Source organism: Helianthus annuus, chromosome 9 (genome assembly GCF_002127325.2).
Source record: "Helianthus annuus cultivar XRQ/B chromosome 9, HanXRQr2.0-SUNRISE, whole genome shotgun sequence".
Taxonomy (NCBI): Eukaryota; Viridiplantae; Streptophyta; class Magnoliopsida; order Asterales; family Asteraceae; genus Helianthus; species Helianthus annuus.
In genome coordinates, this window is record NC_035441.2 from 135,115,167 (window position 1) to 135,131,843 (window position 16,677).

The 16,677-nt window shown below is 33.1% G+C and overlaps 2 protein-coding genes and 3 long non-coding RNA genes across 5 annotated transcripts; all 5 read left to right on the forward strand.

The window, feature by feature from the left end:
• Positions 1-1,119: 1,119 nt before the first annotated feature.
• LOC110878788 lies at positions 1,120-2,798 on the forward strand. The gene is made up of 3 exons (XR_002558222.2): positions 1,120-1,373; positions 2,045-2,461; positions 2,670-2,798. It is a non-coding gene; the product is annotated as an uncharacterized LOC110878788 (long non-coding RNA).
• Positions 2,797-3,593, forward strand: LOC110876412 (phenylalanine--tRNA ligase, chloroplastic/mitochondrial). The gene is made up of 4 exons (XM_022124586.2): positions 2,797-2,839; positions 2,922-3,026; positions 3,107-3,220; positions 3,314-3,593. Exons 2-4 carry the CDS (start codon positions 2,943-2,945, stop codon positions 3,362-3,364), a joined length of 249 nt encoding a protein of 82 aa, XP_021980278.2. The 5' UTR covers positions 2,797-2,839; positions 2,922-2,942; the 3' UTR covers positions 3,365-3,593.
• Positions 3,594-10,028: 6,435 nt separating this feature from the next.
• LOC110876411 lies at positions 10,029-11,133 on the forward strand. Its single transcript, XM_035977608.1, has 3 exons — positions 10,029-10,092; positions 10,191-10,245; positions 10,375-11,133. Exons 1-3 carry the CDS (start codon positions 10,073-10,075, stop codon positions 10,675-10,677), a joined length of 378 nt encoding a protein of 125 aa, XP_035833501.1. The 5' UTR covers positions 10,029-10,072; the 3' UTR covers positions 10,678-11,133.
• A 3,202-nt stretch (positions 11,134-14,335) lies between these two features.
• On the forward strand, positions 14,336-14,890 carry LOC110876410. Its single transcript, XR_004867318.1, has 3 exons — positions 14,336-14,422; positions 14,497-14,632; positions 14,712-14,890. It is a non-coding gene; the product is annotated as an uncharacterized LOC110876410 (long non-coding RNA).
• Positions 14,891-15,010: 120 nt separating this feature from the next.
• On the forward strand, positions 15,011-15,769 carry LOC110874706. Its single transcript, XR_002556153.2, has 4 exons — positions 15,011-15,122; positions 15,237-15,416; positions 15,506-15,574; positions 15,676-15,769. It is a non-coding gene; the product is annotated as an uncharacterized LOC110874706 (long non-coding RNA).
• The last annotated feature ends 908 nt before the right edge of the window (positions 15,770-16,677 follow it).

Below are 16,677 nucleotides of genomic sequence, written 5' to 3' on the forward strand. Positions count from 1 at the left end.
ACAAAAACCTAAAAAAAACCTAACCCCCCCCCCCCCCCCCCCCCTCCTCCCAAAAAAAAAAAGAAAGAAAAATTGATGTAGTGAGTTTATTTTTAGGACCATTTGTACAATTTTTATTTTTAGGAGCCTTTCTATTTAAGGGTGTAGGGAGTGGGCGGCAAACCCACTCGGCAAAGTGAGTTTGCCACTCGGTAACACCACCACCAACACTAGTTTGCCACTCAAAGTTTACCAAATCGGTGGTGGCTTGACGATGCGGTGAGGGGAGGAAGGAGAGAGAGAGGGGATGTGTGGGTGGGGTCCATGCCATCTCTCAACCAATCACACATTTTCCTTTTTTTTAAAGTTTACCACTTCATCAAATGTCTAACCATTGTCAACACTTTTCACCAAAGTTTGAACACTTTTCACTGATTGACGTAGCGCACTCTGATTGGTCAGTTTTTTGGTTTACCACTCCAAAATGTTTAACCACTCCTTACACCCTAATCCTAAACCTTTACTATTCATGAAGTTGCGTATTAAATATATAGATAGATTTGAGAGCAGAGACATGATATTTTTGTAAAAACAAGGAAAATAATTTGTAAAATCAAAATATCTTTTATCAAAACTTGATTAAGAAAAGTAATTACTTTGACAATCAATCAATTAATGAGTAAAAAAGTGCTAAACTTACAATAATCCTTTTCAATCCAAACATGGAAGGCTTGCATTTTCTTCTTCGGATGCAAATTTTACTCTCACTTGGTGCAGGTGTAGAATGAGACATTGGTAGGCAATGATGGGAGTTCTGACAGGATCCGGTATATTAGTGCTGCTATGATCGCAACCAAAAGAATACCATCTCCTTATTCCTTTATATCTTTTCACGCCTTGATCCTATGCACACCTATGTTCTCAGGTATGGCCTACGTTATGCATCTCGGGCCTGGCGGGCGCGTGCGCCTTCGTCAAAGCCTTCCTCTGGGAAACCTGAGTTCGATCCTTCAGCCAAACGAGTATTATTGGTAATTTCACTGTGGGTTACCAAGTTTTCCTCAAAATTGGTGGTGGTTTCAGGAGACTCTCGGTGTACTCCGTTTGGTCCGATATACGCCCTGAGAATGCTCGAGATTGATTCCAGTGGCGGACAAAAAAAAAAAAAAAACCTGTGCTGTGGTGCATCTTACAACCAGTCACCATGGCTGCTCTCACCTTTGCTCACCACATCCTCCTCTCCAAACCCTCCTCCTTCCTTCATTCCACCAAATCCGCACATGGGTTCACCACCTTCGTCTTCGTATCCTCACCTTTTATTCGCAGACACAAATCCACACAACCAATAGCTTCTTCACTCCTTGAACTCGGTGGAATTCAAATCTCCAAACAAGGTATTTCTTCTTGCAATATCTTACCCCTTTTCATTCAATTGCATTTGGTTATCTTTTCTTTTCTGATATTTAGCTTCATTGTATTGTGTACTTTACCATATATTATTTGCCCTTTTTGTTTTGAGTTCTTATATACATGCTGATTTATGTAGGTAGAGAATTTAATATATTTTGCTTTATGAAATCTTATCTGGGATTGTTTTTGTTGTTGTTATCTGTTCCTTTTTTAACTTAATTTCAATAGTGGAAATTGCATTGAATAGAAAAACACTTACTTGGGGTTAATTTTTACTTTCAAAATCATTGCTAAACCAATCCAGTCTTTGGGTATGTTATGACAATCATCCAGATTTCAGAAACAGTTATAAAGCCCTCCAACTTGATACAGCATCTTAAGTTGTTTTTGTTCTTTTTTTTTTTTTAATTTGGATAGAGATGACAGCTATCAAGTTTGATATTGTATAAGCCCAAGGGGCACTCAAGGCACATAGGCACCGGCTTATGTTGATTATTGCATTAATTAGGTTTTTTCTAAACCATTTTTTGTAAACGTTAAGTTTCATGTCCTTTTATTATACTATGCCAATTTTTGGTGAATCTTTTATTATCAAGTCAACTGTTAGCTAGCTAGTCTTTTGAATTTTGTGTCCTGATATAGTTTTGTGATACAGATGTGGTTAAGGATGAACCGACAAATAATGTCCCGGATCTAATATTCACTAAACTTGGATTGCAACTTCATAGAAGAGACAATCATCCCCTTGGGATCCTCAAGAATGCAATATATGAGTATTTTTGACACCAACTATAACAATCAGTTTCTTAAGTTTGATGATTTGTGCCCTATCGTTACTACTAATCATTTGGGCCCATATTCGAGGTGGCAGTTTCAATCCATTTATTTAAACATTAATTATGTATAAATTATTTTTCGATCAATGTTGGTTCGGGTCTGATCAACTCAATCCAGATGGAAGGAGTTAGAATGTTCAGTCCAAATGATTGGAATGATTCTGGTAAGGATGGAACTTCGTACGCTGCAGATGATCTAAAAGCTTGTCTTGAGGGTTTGGCACGTCACCTTTTCGGTAAGAAAATGAAATTTGGATCTAAATGCAATAGTTGATGTTAGTAGTCACTTCACGATTCAGATTTTAATATTATATTTGTTAAGTTGAGACGGAGCCAACTAATATGACTCTTACTCAATGATTTTGTATGCAACCATGAGATGCATATACTTTTTGAGTTGGAACGAACCATCTTTTGGCATTTAAAACTCATTAAAATGTTCAGGTGCTGTTGAAATGTGATGGGCCAAAACGAGCTGGCCTAAAACAACTTTTGTCCTAATCTTATTATATAGTAATATACTTTGAAGAACCTGATTTGACTTCCATGGCCTCCCCTTGTTGATGCAGTTTACGAAAGGTCAACTTGGGATAAAATTCAAGCCATTTTCAAAGGTATGAGTTGTCAACTTGGTTCATTTGTTGTGAGTTCCTCAGAATTTGCATATTATATTCTAATAAATAATATTATATGCAGTATCCACCTTGTTATAAAGACATGAGTTTCTGGATCAATGACTCATTCACAGAAAACAACCTTTGCGAAATTGTCAGAGGCGTTGCTAGTGATCTTGCGGAGGAGGTATAAAATTGTCTTTGGTTCTTTCTATGATTATTTATTTATTTATTTTAGTATGAAATAACACTCATCTATATATTCAGGTACAATTGATTGACAACTTCACCAACAAGAAAGCAATGACTAGCCATTGTTACAGGATCACATATCGCTCCATGGAGCGTTCTCTTACAGACGAGGAAATAAATGAGTTACAGGTAGATTAACATCTTTTGATCTAAGCGTGTTTCATTTCAAATCCAAATTTACTAATAAAAGCATTATGATTTGATGGATGGATATCGATACAGTGGAATGTTCGAGATCAGGTGCAGAGACAGATGAATGTTGAACTAAGATGATTTTCTGTAGCATATTTGTTTTTTTTTTCAATCCAACAAGTCATTCATAAGTTACATTATAATTTTGATATAACTGCAATTTTTTTTGGGGTAAAATTAGGGCTGCCAACTAGCAACTCCCCTGTGATTATCCATCAGTAAATTTATGCATGGTGTAACATTTGGTCACTCATGTCAACCAGTATATGTATAATCCATGTTACGAGTTTTAAGGATTTGTTTTTAGCTATCGGGACTTAAGTTATTAGAAGGTCGCTTATCCTAGAATTACTCAAATACATTTAACTATAGAGTTCTCCTTTCATCTACAACCAGCGTGGCCAAAACGAGTTGATGGTATTTAAGACGTGACACATTAATAAACACAACATCTCTTCTGTCCATGGCAATGTAACATTAGCCTAGTGTGTTATACATGTAGTATGGAGTAAAAGCAACTATTCCACTTGTCACGAACATGAAGGTTTCACATGTCAAGAACAGAAACGAGCTGAAATATCAAATCCACCCCATAGCGTAGAGCTACCATGTCCTCCTTTTAGAGTTATAGCAACTTTGTGAGGCTATGACCGTGTTTATTTGTTCTATCCTAGTAAAAATCAATATACCAGTTACCAAACATGTTGAACTTGAAAACAGGTAAGGAGTGGCTAGTGTAGCAGATAAGACAAAGGAATGGAGATTGAGATGACTTACGCATATGAGGGGACTGAGACGGCGACAGTTAGAGCATTAGAAACCCCATATGTGGAGGGGAGGAAGAGTAGAGGCATACCTAAATTGATTTGCGATGAGCGAATTAGACAAGATTTGCTAGAGTTGCACATCTCTGAGGATATGCGAGATAAGAGTTTGTGGAGACGTAAGCTTAAGGTCAAAGATTTTTAGGGGATGTTACAAATGTGTTTTAGCTTTCTCTAAGCGATATCTTTTTTGTTACACTTTTAGGTGGACTTTTTCACATGACAATATCCTTGTACTTGGGTCTATGGGTATGTTTGGCATGGAGCTTTTAGAAGCTTCTAGCTTTAACCTTTTAAGAAAAAGCTCCTACTGAATAAAAAGTCTTGTTTGGTTGAAGGAGCTTTAAGCTTTTAGGTTAGGAGCTTGAAGCTTTTGGTTGAACGCTACTACTAGTAGCGTTTAGAAGGAGCTACAAGCTTTTAGGGAAAAAATGACTATTTTAACCTCTAAAAATAAGGAACTTTTTTTAATGCACCAATTTTCTAAATTTTTAGTTATGTCCATTTTGGTCATTTTATACATTTTATTAAAAGCTCCAACTACTCTACCAAACACCAAATATATCTAAAAAATTACAGTTACTAGCTACCAGCTACTAGCTACCAGCTACAGCTACCAGCTTTCAGCTACCAGCCACCAGCTACTTTTGCCAAACATACCCTATATGTTGGTATGTTAGGTTTTTTCTTTTTCTATTTTTGCTGATACTATTTCACCACACATTTTGTTATTGGTAGCTTTCTATTTCTATATATTTAGTTATGTATTTTTATTTGTTATTTAGTTTGGAGTTGCGGGTCTCTCTAGAAACAGTCTCTCTATCCCCAAGGATGGATGTAAGGTTTACTCAGGCCGATCCTTGTGGGTTGCTGGGTGGACGACTGCACAACCCAAATCTTTTTTCCTTGTTTATGTACTATAGGTCGATTTGTTTGTGATTACTCTTCGCCCCTTCTATCCTTCCTTGTAAAGTTGTAATCGAAGATTTAAATCATATTGGAATAACCAATTGAAGGCTGTTTAGAAGGCTCGAATCTATAGCATAAAGATGAGAGATGCACGCCACAGTCCTCACCGGAACACGATACCACCAGAAATGGCAGATCCATCCTTAGTGGCGGAGCCAGAAATTTTTTCTTATGGTGTCTTTTTTATGGATACCCCGGTTTATAGTAACCCAGAGTCGAACTTTTTGGATTGGTTCGGATCTAGTCAGGTCAAATCATATAATAAAAGCAAATATCATAGTAAAGTACAATGTCATTGAATAAAAACACATAATAAAATTACAAAGTCAATTGAAATATATAAAAAAATGCATTTAATAGTTGCTCTGTACGCATTTTCATGTTTTGAAAATGATTCATAATGTTTTCAATGGAAACTTGCAAACCCCCCCCCCCCCTCTTTTTCATTATAACAAACAAGTGCACGCATTATTCAAATGATCATCAAACATCCTGTTAGGTTAAACAATTGAAACAAAACCAATTAGGCATGAGGCTATAATGATTACTGGATTAGAAAAAATAAAAATTAAACATGGACCTTTAATGATTTAAAGTATACTAATTAAATTCAAGTAACTGGGCTTAATTTTTTAAATATAAATTTGTTTATTATGTAATTCTTTTAGAAGAAAACAAAAGAATGGTGTCGTTTGTAAAAAGACAATGGTGTCGCTCGTAAAAAAATAATGGTGTCGCTCGAATTTTTTCTATTATACGTTGTATTTGCTACACAAAATTCAATGATGTCGGATGAAACCGTTGTTCAAAGTGTGGCTCCGCCACTTTCGATCCCAATTTTTATCGAATCATATTAGGTTTGAAACACTTACTTTGACTTGGTTTAATAGGATATTTATTTTTTGACTTTATATTAGAATCTCCATTGTTACTACATTAATTTTGCTTTGTTTATTGTTGTAACAATTCTCTTATCGCACAGGGCCTTCGAAATCTATAAGGAACTGTCCTCATGTCCTTTTCTGATATGTGTTATAGCTTAAATGTAATAATTGTAAGTCCAGGGACTGAATGTGTCAAGTTGTAAAAGTTTGAAAAGTTGTTATTGACCGTTAATAAAGTAGTTGAAGCTGATGAAACTGATCAGCTTGTTGTTGGAACTTCTTTCTCTCTCTAGATTCTTTTCCTAAATCTTCAAGCCCTATCATTGGTATCAGAGCCACCGACCCTCGTCGGAGCTCCTGAAACCGTCACAATCCACCACCGCGGACCACCGTCATTCTTGTTACAATTTTGATCACTTCTTTCACTTCTTTCTTTGTTTCATTCCAATCGTTTATTCATTTCTTAGCTTGGATTAATCAATTGTGGTTAATTCATTCTTTGATTTGATCAATTCGTGATTAAATCAACCCTAAATCAGCAACTCATTTCTTTCAAACCCTAATCTTGTCCACTGGTACTAGACAACAGGATATCGAGAAGCAGATTAAAGAAAACCAAATGACTATTGGGAAAATGGAGATTATTGTCCAAGATCTTCAAGCTAACTCCCAATTGATCAATGAAAATATGCAGACGGTGGCTACTAGTACAGAAGAAAACAAGGCTGCAGTCATGCAGATTCAATTGCAGTTACAATCTGTTTTTGTCACACCCCGACCACGTGGAACATACAAAACGTGGCGGAAACGTCGGGGAGTGTTGTAACAGAATCAATTGTTTCAAATCCATGGCAATTGAAGTTTCGTTTTATTAATCAAACATGAAAGTTTACATTGTTTTATACAAGAACCAAGGAGTACATAACATAATTTAACTAATTCTTGTCTCGTTTTAAGTCACTAAGGCACAGGTCCGCCTAAGTATGTCTTGATAAGTCCTATGCATCATCTCCTGAAAACACATGTGAAAATAGGTACGTCAGCATAAAAATGCCTGTGAGATACATTGGTTTTGTGAAAACGGAATTCATGACTTATGTTTGAGAAAATGTTTAGTCATGAACCTGGTAATTTGCTTTGTCTTGTAAATCATTTGAAAAACGATAAGATCAGATGATATGTATAAATAAGAGAACACTGTATGGTTAAACGGATAACCATGTAAAATGAGTTTGTATAAGATAAGTCGTTTGTAAAACAATGTCTCGTGAAAAGTGTGTTATTTGTATAAAATGTCATATGTCTCAAATTGAAATGATTCAAATAACACTGCGATATGTAATACCATACAAACACTTATATATAGGAAGTACCAGCGGCGTATCCACCATGCTTGTATCATATTACACACGCCTCGTTACTTAATCACTTACTCAAACCAAACCATCAAGATGAAGTGTTTAACGATTGTAGAAATGTTCATGTATAGTCGAATGACTATTGTCAAATGTAAATCATGTCAACAGATACAACTGGTTCACACGGTTCAATGGTTACAGACGGTTCATGTAATCAAAGGGGTAAGACGGTTCACATAGTCAAATGGTTACAACGGTTCAAAATGTAGCATAATGTGTTCATATACTGGATGAGCATATGCAACAGAAATGCAATGTAAAACCATGTACTAATTATGCACACAATCTATTACTTATATTAAAACAAAACAATTTTGGCCACTTGGCATTTCCTTAAACCTCTTTTTGCCACCTGTCAAGTAAATATTAGACAGAATTCTTCTTTGGGCGGCAATGCATCGATTCACTTCCCAATTTCTCTTTGATTGTACCCCCTTTCCAATTGATTGTAACGCTTAGAAAGAGAATTCAACTTTCCATATTATTGTTCGAATCATCTTCCAAAATATGTTTCAATTCCCATGTTTAATTATCTTTCATCTCAATAGCCGTAAATCTATAAAACCATATGACTTCTGGTGTGTCTTCTCATCGATTGTTAAGGCAAACGATTTGTCAATCATATTTGTTTGTTCACAAGGATTTGGCATTCAAACGATCTGTCAACACTTATTGAAGGTACGATTATTTGTCACTGGTATGCTTATTTTATATGGAACTTCATCTGTAGCAAATTTTAGGGTTTTTTTAATAGGTCTTTTGATTCAATATTCGATTTCGTGTTGATCTGATCTGAATATCATAAGTAAGCATATGTTATTGATTATGGATTGATTTGCTCTCAATATTCGATTTTAGGTTTTCTTTATGTTGAAATCAGATCTGCAGATTATTACATTTTTATTGGCTTATACTGATCTGAATATCTCTGATTTTTGTGTCGCTTTTGATAATTATGTTGATCTGATTTGAATATCATAAGTAAGCATATGTTATTGATTATGGATTGATTTGCTCTCAATATTCGATTTTAGGTTTTCTTTATGTTGAAATCAGATCTGCAGATTATTACATTTTTATTGGCTTATACTGATCTGAATATCTCTGATTTTTGTGTCGCTTTTGATAATTATGAAATTATGAAGTTGTATAAATTCTTAGGACTTATTTGTTAATATGTTATTCCTCTGCTCTTAATTTTATAGGTTTACTTAATGTTGAATTAAGATCTGCTAGGCCTGTAAACGAACCGAACGTTCATGAACTGTTCATGAACTTGTTCGGCGGGAAGTTCGTTTATGTTCGTTTATTTAATAAACGAACGAACACGAACAAAAAAATTTGTTCGTTTAACTAAATGAACAAACATGAACACAACTTGTGTTCGTTCATTTATGTTCGTGAACATTCTTTTATGTTCGTTCATTTATGTTCATGAACGTTCAGTTAAATGTTAATAAATATATAAATAGTTATATTTATAAATATTAGGCTTTCTAACTACTTACATAAATATAACTAATTAGTATATCTATGAACCCTTATTTAGATGTGTTTTCGAAAGAAATATAATATATAAGACTTGTTTCTTCAATCATGTTAATTTATGTTTATTCAAATATGTTTAGTTAATTTTTTTATGTTCATTTGTGTTCGTTTATGTTCGTGAACTGTTCGTTTAAGCTTTAAACGAACGAACATGAACATGCCCGATTTCTTAATGAACGAACACGAACAAAAAAATATGTTCGATTATATGTTCGTGTTCGTGTTCGTGTTCGGTTAAAGTTAAATGAACGAACATGAACATGCCTATGTTCGTGTTCGTTCGGTTCGTTTACAGGCCTAAGATCTGCAGATTATTGAGTCTAAATTGTTAGGTATTTTTATTTTTTTTGTAGAGCAGTTTAACTGAATCTTTTTTAATCGTCGACCTATATATTGATTGAGTTATATTACACCGATCCCAACGATGAACATATTTGTATAGTAGAAACTAATACATTTATACAAAAAACTTACTTCTAAACATTGCTCATATTGCCTAATGATTTATTGAAACTGTATGCCAACGATGAACATATTTATTGAATCATGTAGGCCTGTATACTTATTATTCATAAAAAAATTGGGGTCTAATACAGAGATCTTGCCTTATGAATGTTTGAAACTGTAACGGAACATGGATCATACTGATTACATCATGTAGCAGTATATATTTGTTCTTTATTACTGTTTTGTATATTGTATATATGCACTTACACATTTATAAGGAAAACCATGTATATATGCACTTACACATTTATAAATGTAACCATGTTTTTTATTATGCTGTATCATAAATGTATGCCAACGATGAACATATTTATTGAATCATGTAGGCCTGTATACTTATTATTCATTAAAAAATTGGGGTCTAATACAGAGATCTTGCCTTATGAATGTTTGAAACTGTAACGGAACATGGATCATACTGATTACATCATGTAGCAGTATATATTTGTTCTTTATTACTGTTTTGTATACTGTATATATGCACTTACACATTTATAAGGAAAACCATGTATATATGCACTTACACATTTATAAATGTAACCATGTTTTTTATTATGATGTATCGTAAATGTTTAATTTTTCAAATAAAAATCATCTGACGTGCTTTGTTTATGTAACCTCTTATTGTAGGTATTTCCTATGGCTGAAAGTTCATCAAGGTATTTCATTTGTATAATCTCTCTTTTGTTTGCATTTTTTATTTCTCATGCTAACCTTTACATGTTACACTTGATTAACATCGTAATCTATAAATCAGTTTCAGACTACCCAGTTTTTGTAGGCACATGAATAAAGCAGACGAATTTATTATGGTAAATGACAAATTATTACATAACTTTATTTTCTTTTTTTCTTTATCTGTATATATTAAGTACAGTTTGTTAATATTTTATTGTTAAGATTTATTCAGTATAAGTATAAATCATTTTTTTTTGTATCAGTGTATTCCAGATGACGCTGCGTGCACACTATGGGGTGAATATAAATGTCCTACGAATGTTGATATAATCACAGAAGATGGCCGACAATTTAATGTTGGAATAAGCGCCTCTAAAGGAAAGATATTCTTTTTTCATGGTTGGTCCAAAGTTGTAGACCATTTACGACTAACCATTGGGTGTTTGGTTCTATTTAATCCTATAGATTACGCTACGTTTAAGTTAACTTCTTTCCTTGATGGGGTTAGTCATACCACTTTTTGGACGTATCTGCTCCCTCCATCATCTCAATTTTATGTAAGATAACTTATAGCTATATTTTTATAATTGTATTGATGTAGTAATTTAATTATATTAAATTTACTGTTTGCTGATTTGGTTTTATCATCCCCACAGGTCATTCCAGAATGTATCCTGCCAAAACACTATGATTATTCGTCAAATGATGTAATAGCTACTGTTATTACAGACAACAACACGTTTAACGTTCTAATTAAAACATTTGACGGAAAAGTAGGTTTTTCTGCTGGTATTGACGTAATTGTTAGTCTATTACGGTTGAATGATGGTTGTTTTATGTTTTTTACAAAATCTTTTGGGAATTTTTTCCATTTAAAAGTTTTTGGGAAAAACGGGGTTGAAATGAAATATTCAGACGTAGATGTCGATGAGGTAAGTGTCATATTTGACCATAATTATACACTTTTTACAATTTAATTTAATTGATGTTATGCATTTAATTTTCAGGCTGAGGTTGCACCTCTTGATGTTGAAAATGATGACGATGAAGAAATAAATGGCGGTGTAAAAAAGTTTGTTCGCATGGCTGGTGAAGATCATTTTGTAAGTTTTAAATTAATTTTACATACTGCTAAAAATCAAATGTTATCCATTTTTTACTTAATAACCATTATTCTTTTGTTTTTACAACAATACAGAGGATTCCTGATCCTGTTTCACGCATGGCTAGACTTCACGAAGGTTTAAAAGATTTGACCGTTAGATTTTCGCATCTGGATCCGCCATTGCAGATTACCAACGGTACCAGACGTGAAAGACGTGAAAGAAAAGGGAAGGCTGGTTTTCGATATGCGTTGACCTCTTGGAAGAAGTTCATGAAAGCCGGTATGATTAAGGTCTGCGACCAGGTTCACTTTTCCTTTAATGAAAATGATCAGGTTTTGACTGTTGAGAGGGTTGTACCTTACGTTAGGCGTACCAATTAGTTATAAGACAAATACGGCATGTTTTTTGCCTTTGAATTGTTTTTCGTTTTAACATTGGTGTTGATTTTGAATTTCAAGTTTTTATATTACTTTAATTTAATATCTCAACTGTTATTTTAACAACTATATGACATGTGTTTAAACTTTACTCTATGTTTTTTGTACTTTTTATTTCCATTACAAGTATGATGGATCAAAATTTAGCTAGAAACTACTATTAAGGATACAATTAAATAGATATATTCTAATATTAACAATTAACAATTAACAATATTAAGATTAACATATTAAGACTAAGATTAACACTAAGACGAAGATTCCTGATTATTTTTAAATAAAAAGCAATTATTCCCCACGGATTTTGAACGTACATCCAGCATCCACCCGAGTAACATAATTAGTTTAGTTTGCTAAAAGTATAAAACCCTAGAATATTACTACAACAATTTTATTCTTTCATTACGGTCCGATTTTTAGAAAGCAACCATTTTCAACACATTTACAACTGGTATATAACTGCTTGCCTTAAACTGCCAATTCTATATAAAACACCTGTAAACGGGTCGAAATCTCCAGATTTATAATTAGAGACTTAAAGTATTGAGTCTCTGTTCATTGGTAGACTTTACTAAAAAAGCTTAAAATGTATATGTTAAAAGATATATTCTAATGATTTTATGATATATAGGACGTTGATTATTAATGTTGCGAACGAGGCAGAAACAAATATATGTTTAGTCTTTGAACTGATATTTAATGTTTGCACTTATTTTTATTGTTTTATGTGTTGGCGAGTTGGTAATTAGCACTTGAACTGATTTATTTTTTTTTGTGTGTTTTCTTTTTTTAATAGTTACATTTCAATTAAAGTTACTGAAGTGGGAGTTTAGAACCTATATTGGATTGCTCGAGCAGGTAAGTGTAATCACATTTTTTTCAGATTAATATCATGTTTACAAAGTAGACTACATTGTGCTTTAAACATATCCACTGCTTATTATGTTGTACAACATCCAATGTAATCCATCTCAATGTAAACCATCAACTGTTTATGATGTTGTACAACATTGAATGTTGTCGGTTTTCCCAATGTATATACACTAAAATGGAGTCAATTATATATTTACTAATTTTATTATGGTAACTTTGATTATGCTAATGATTTATTTATATATTAGTATACATATATTCATAATAATTAATTTTATTTTTTTTCAAATTTTCGTATATGAAACTTGAAAATGAAATATGATAATGTTATATATATGGTAATGATTGTGAATTTATTTTAACTTTAATGTCAATTTCCGTTCTGATTCAATATTTTTTTTATTTTTTTTCGAAATTTAAATTGAAAATTTAAATATGGTAATGATTGTAATTTTATTTAAAATAATAGATTGATTGAATAATATACATTGCAATTCAACTAACTTAATGATTGTACAAATTTGTGATTGCTTTATATATTTAAGGGAAAAAAATTTACCAAAAATAATATATTAGCATAAATAAGAACTTCGAAATACATTTTCATTCACAAATTCATTTCTTTAGTCTAAGAAACATCATCATTCAATCGTCCAAAATGTATGGCTTTTCTTTGACATTCAATACGGTTTTCATATTGGTTTCTATGTAGTATTTTAAATGTATGACAATACGGTTTTCAATTCTTTCATTTTTTGCATGCTATGTAGAATGGAACAACCAGCCATCATGTTGCTCAAGAATTTGAATCTCAACCAGGATGACTCTACCATCAAAGTTCGCATTGTCAGACTATGGAGTCGAGCAGCCTTCAATGATTCTCGAAAGGTTTATTGCTATGATATGATTTTAATGGACGAAGAGGTAAGTGTACATAAAGATGTTTATAATGATAGTTCATATACATATTTTTTCATTGTTTTTTGGATTAATTTGCTGTACTTATTGTACATATTAGGGGACGAAAATTCAAGCCTTTGTCTTAGCCAAGACTGCCAGAGAGTATGAACATTTGTTGAAGGAGAAGCAGTGTTTGTTCATCCGTAATCCTTCATTAGGCGAGAATCGACAGAAAGTGAAGTATGTCCATATTTCGACGAAAATTAATCTAAACAGCAACGCAATAGTTTCGGTTTGTGATGAACCTGTTGGTACTGAGTGGGGATTTGACTTCTCTCCCTTTAGTTCTGTTGTTCAAGACCCGACTGACGACAATAAGTCCTTTAAAAGTCCAATTGGTATTCTTACTTTTTTGACTTTAATATATAATACCGATATGTTATTTATATGATGTTACAAATAATTTTATGTTAATACTGTTTTATTTGTAGACGTAATTGGTTTTGTCGTTAAGAGTTTTCCTTACGATCTAAAAGAGGATACCAAAGACGGGAAACAAGAAAAGAAGCTAACATTCATGCTTCAGGATTTAGAGTTTGTTAATTCTTTTTTTGTCTACTAACTATATATAACTCAATCACTCATATTCTAATTTTTAACTTATGTTATTTTTTTTCATAGAGGGAAGCAAATATATGTTACTCTTTGGGATGCTTATGCTGAACAGATTTTGGATTTTGAAAGGGACAACCAAGATGAAAAAAATGTTGTTGTAATTGTCCAATTCGGAAAATACAGGTTCTGGGGAGGTAATCTCCTAATTTCTCATAAAAATATTTATTAACTTACATAATCTTTTGTTAACAAATGTCCCTCTAAATTAATTTTAGAATTTTGTGTACACCATTAGGGTTTCTTTATGTTTCAAATCTCTACACTGTCACTCGCGTGTTGATCAACGCTGAAATTGATGACATTTTAACTTTTAAGAAGAGGTACGTTTTAACATCACCATATCCCGACTTTTATACTGGCTTCACAAATAACGTTGAATTAATTGTTTTGATAGGTTCCTTTCAAACATTACCCCTGAAACGTCTTCCACCTTTTCTGGGTTGAGTGCATCCAGAATAAAGGATCCTACTGAAGAGTATCTTTCAGATTTTGAGTTCAGTACTATTGGATCTTTAAATCAAATCTCGGAGGTACAAGAGATCTAACTTTTACCATGTTTATTTATTTGACATATCATTAAGACGTAATTTGTAATATCTTTTTTTACAGAAAAAGTTTGTAATTATTGTCGGAACTATAAAGAGTTTTGCTTCCGAGGATTCTTGGTTTTATAATGCTTGCAGAAATTGTAATCGAGCGGTCACCACAAAAACAATTTCAAAAGAAAAGCAAGATGGTTCCGATGGTTTTGAAGATATTGTGGTTCTAGAGTGTAAGGACGATGGCTGTAACAGTAAGATTGTTTACTCCGTTCCGAGGTAATATTACTTTACATATCAATTGATATTTTACATGTTTACGAGTTCCCTGAATGTTAACATAGAATTAACGTGTTTCAGGATCAGGGTTCCGATACGGGTTCAGGATTGTACAGGAATTGTGACGCTCACCCTATTTGAGCGTGAGGTGCTTAGGCTGTTGAAGGTTAACGCGACTCAGCTGTTGGATAAGAACCTTGATGTACGTTATATTTTGTTGTTCTGTTTTAAATATGTCGATTAATATTAGTAACTTTTCATTTCATCGCTTTTTATCAAAATTTTCCTAATTTTTTTTTTGTATATCACTCGCCAGTTAGCTAACGAAGGGAATTTTCCGCAAGAACTCAATGCTCTACTTAACAGGAAGTTTGCATTCAAGATATCCATCGGTTCATTTAACATAAAAAACAAATCGGATGGTTACTCTATTTCAAAATTAACAGACAATCAAACTGTTATTGGCGAACTAGATAAAATTTTCGATGTCATTCAGGTACTTTGAAAACCTATGCACTGCTGTATTCTTATAGTTTATGTAACTCTAACCAATTATCTAATTTTTATTATATTACATATTTTCAGCCTGTTGACGAGGAGCGTGTGAATGCTGTTAGCTCTGAAATCAAAGCAGCAGACGAGGTCCCCGTTAATGTGTGTAATTTATATCTGGTTGTTCCTTATAATTCCTTTGAATTTTTTTTTCTTTGAATCGTTATTTGTTTTCCCTGTTTTAAGGATTCTGTCTCCCGTAGCAAAGCCGATGATACACCTGTTTCGAATTTTACTAAAGACATGTTTAAAACACCCGATGAAGATGTCAACGGTACCTCAATTCGTGTCCTGGAGAACGAGCTGAAGCGGAATTTGGACAACATCTATGATGATGATGTGATGTCTTCTCAGTCGTCTACAAAACCACGTAAAGCTGGCAAGGAGGTTGTCGATGATGATGGTGTCACGGTTGGATTACTGATTCCCAAGGTTGAGAAGTAGTTTGTGGCAACTAAGAATGTTTTGAACATCTCAGTGGTTTTTATTTTTTCGTGGAGTGTTTGTTTGTTTTTTCGTAAAACCTATTAATGGTTCCCGTGTGACAACTTTTGTTTTTTTTTATCCTTTTGGCTGGTTGCAATTATATTAATAAGAGATGTTCATTTTGCATTTTCGTATGTATGTCATTGGTTGTGTTTATAACATTTTCCAAGAATTAATGCTTCTTTATGTTACTGTATAGTTTTTTTAAAGTATGTATTTTCTAAATGAAGGAAACGGCAGAAGTGGAATCCGTTGATTTGTTTTCTGACTTGAAAGAAGATGGTGTTTGGTATTCTATTATCTTTGTTAGCGTTGAATTTGTATGGCATGACAAAGACTTAGACAGATTGATTGTTGTGCTTCTCGACCAACAGGTAACCTCATAACATGTTTACTAAAGTTTCGACTTATAACTTAATTTTTAATATAATTTATTGAAATTCCTTTTACATGACATTGTTTAGAGGCAAAAGATTGCAGCAATTGTGCCTATAAAGTTTTCTAACTTATATGCATTTAGCAAGATGGTTGGTGGTCTATATTCTCTGTCCCAATTCAAAACCGAAAATTTCATGTATCATGAATATCCAAGATATGAAGGCTACATCATTGTCTCAACAAACAAAAAGATCGTATTTAATGAATTCTCAAAACTAACACCATTTTTAGTTCATCCTCCTAAAGGTTTTGTTTTGTACCCGTTGACACCATGCATTAAA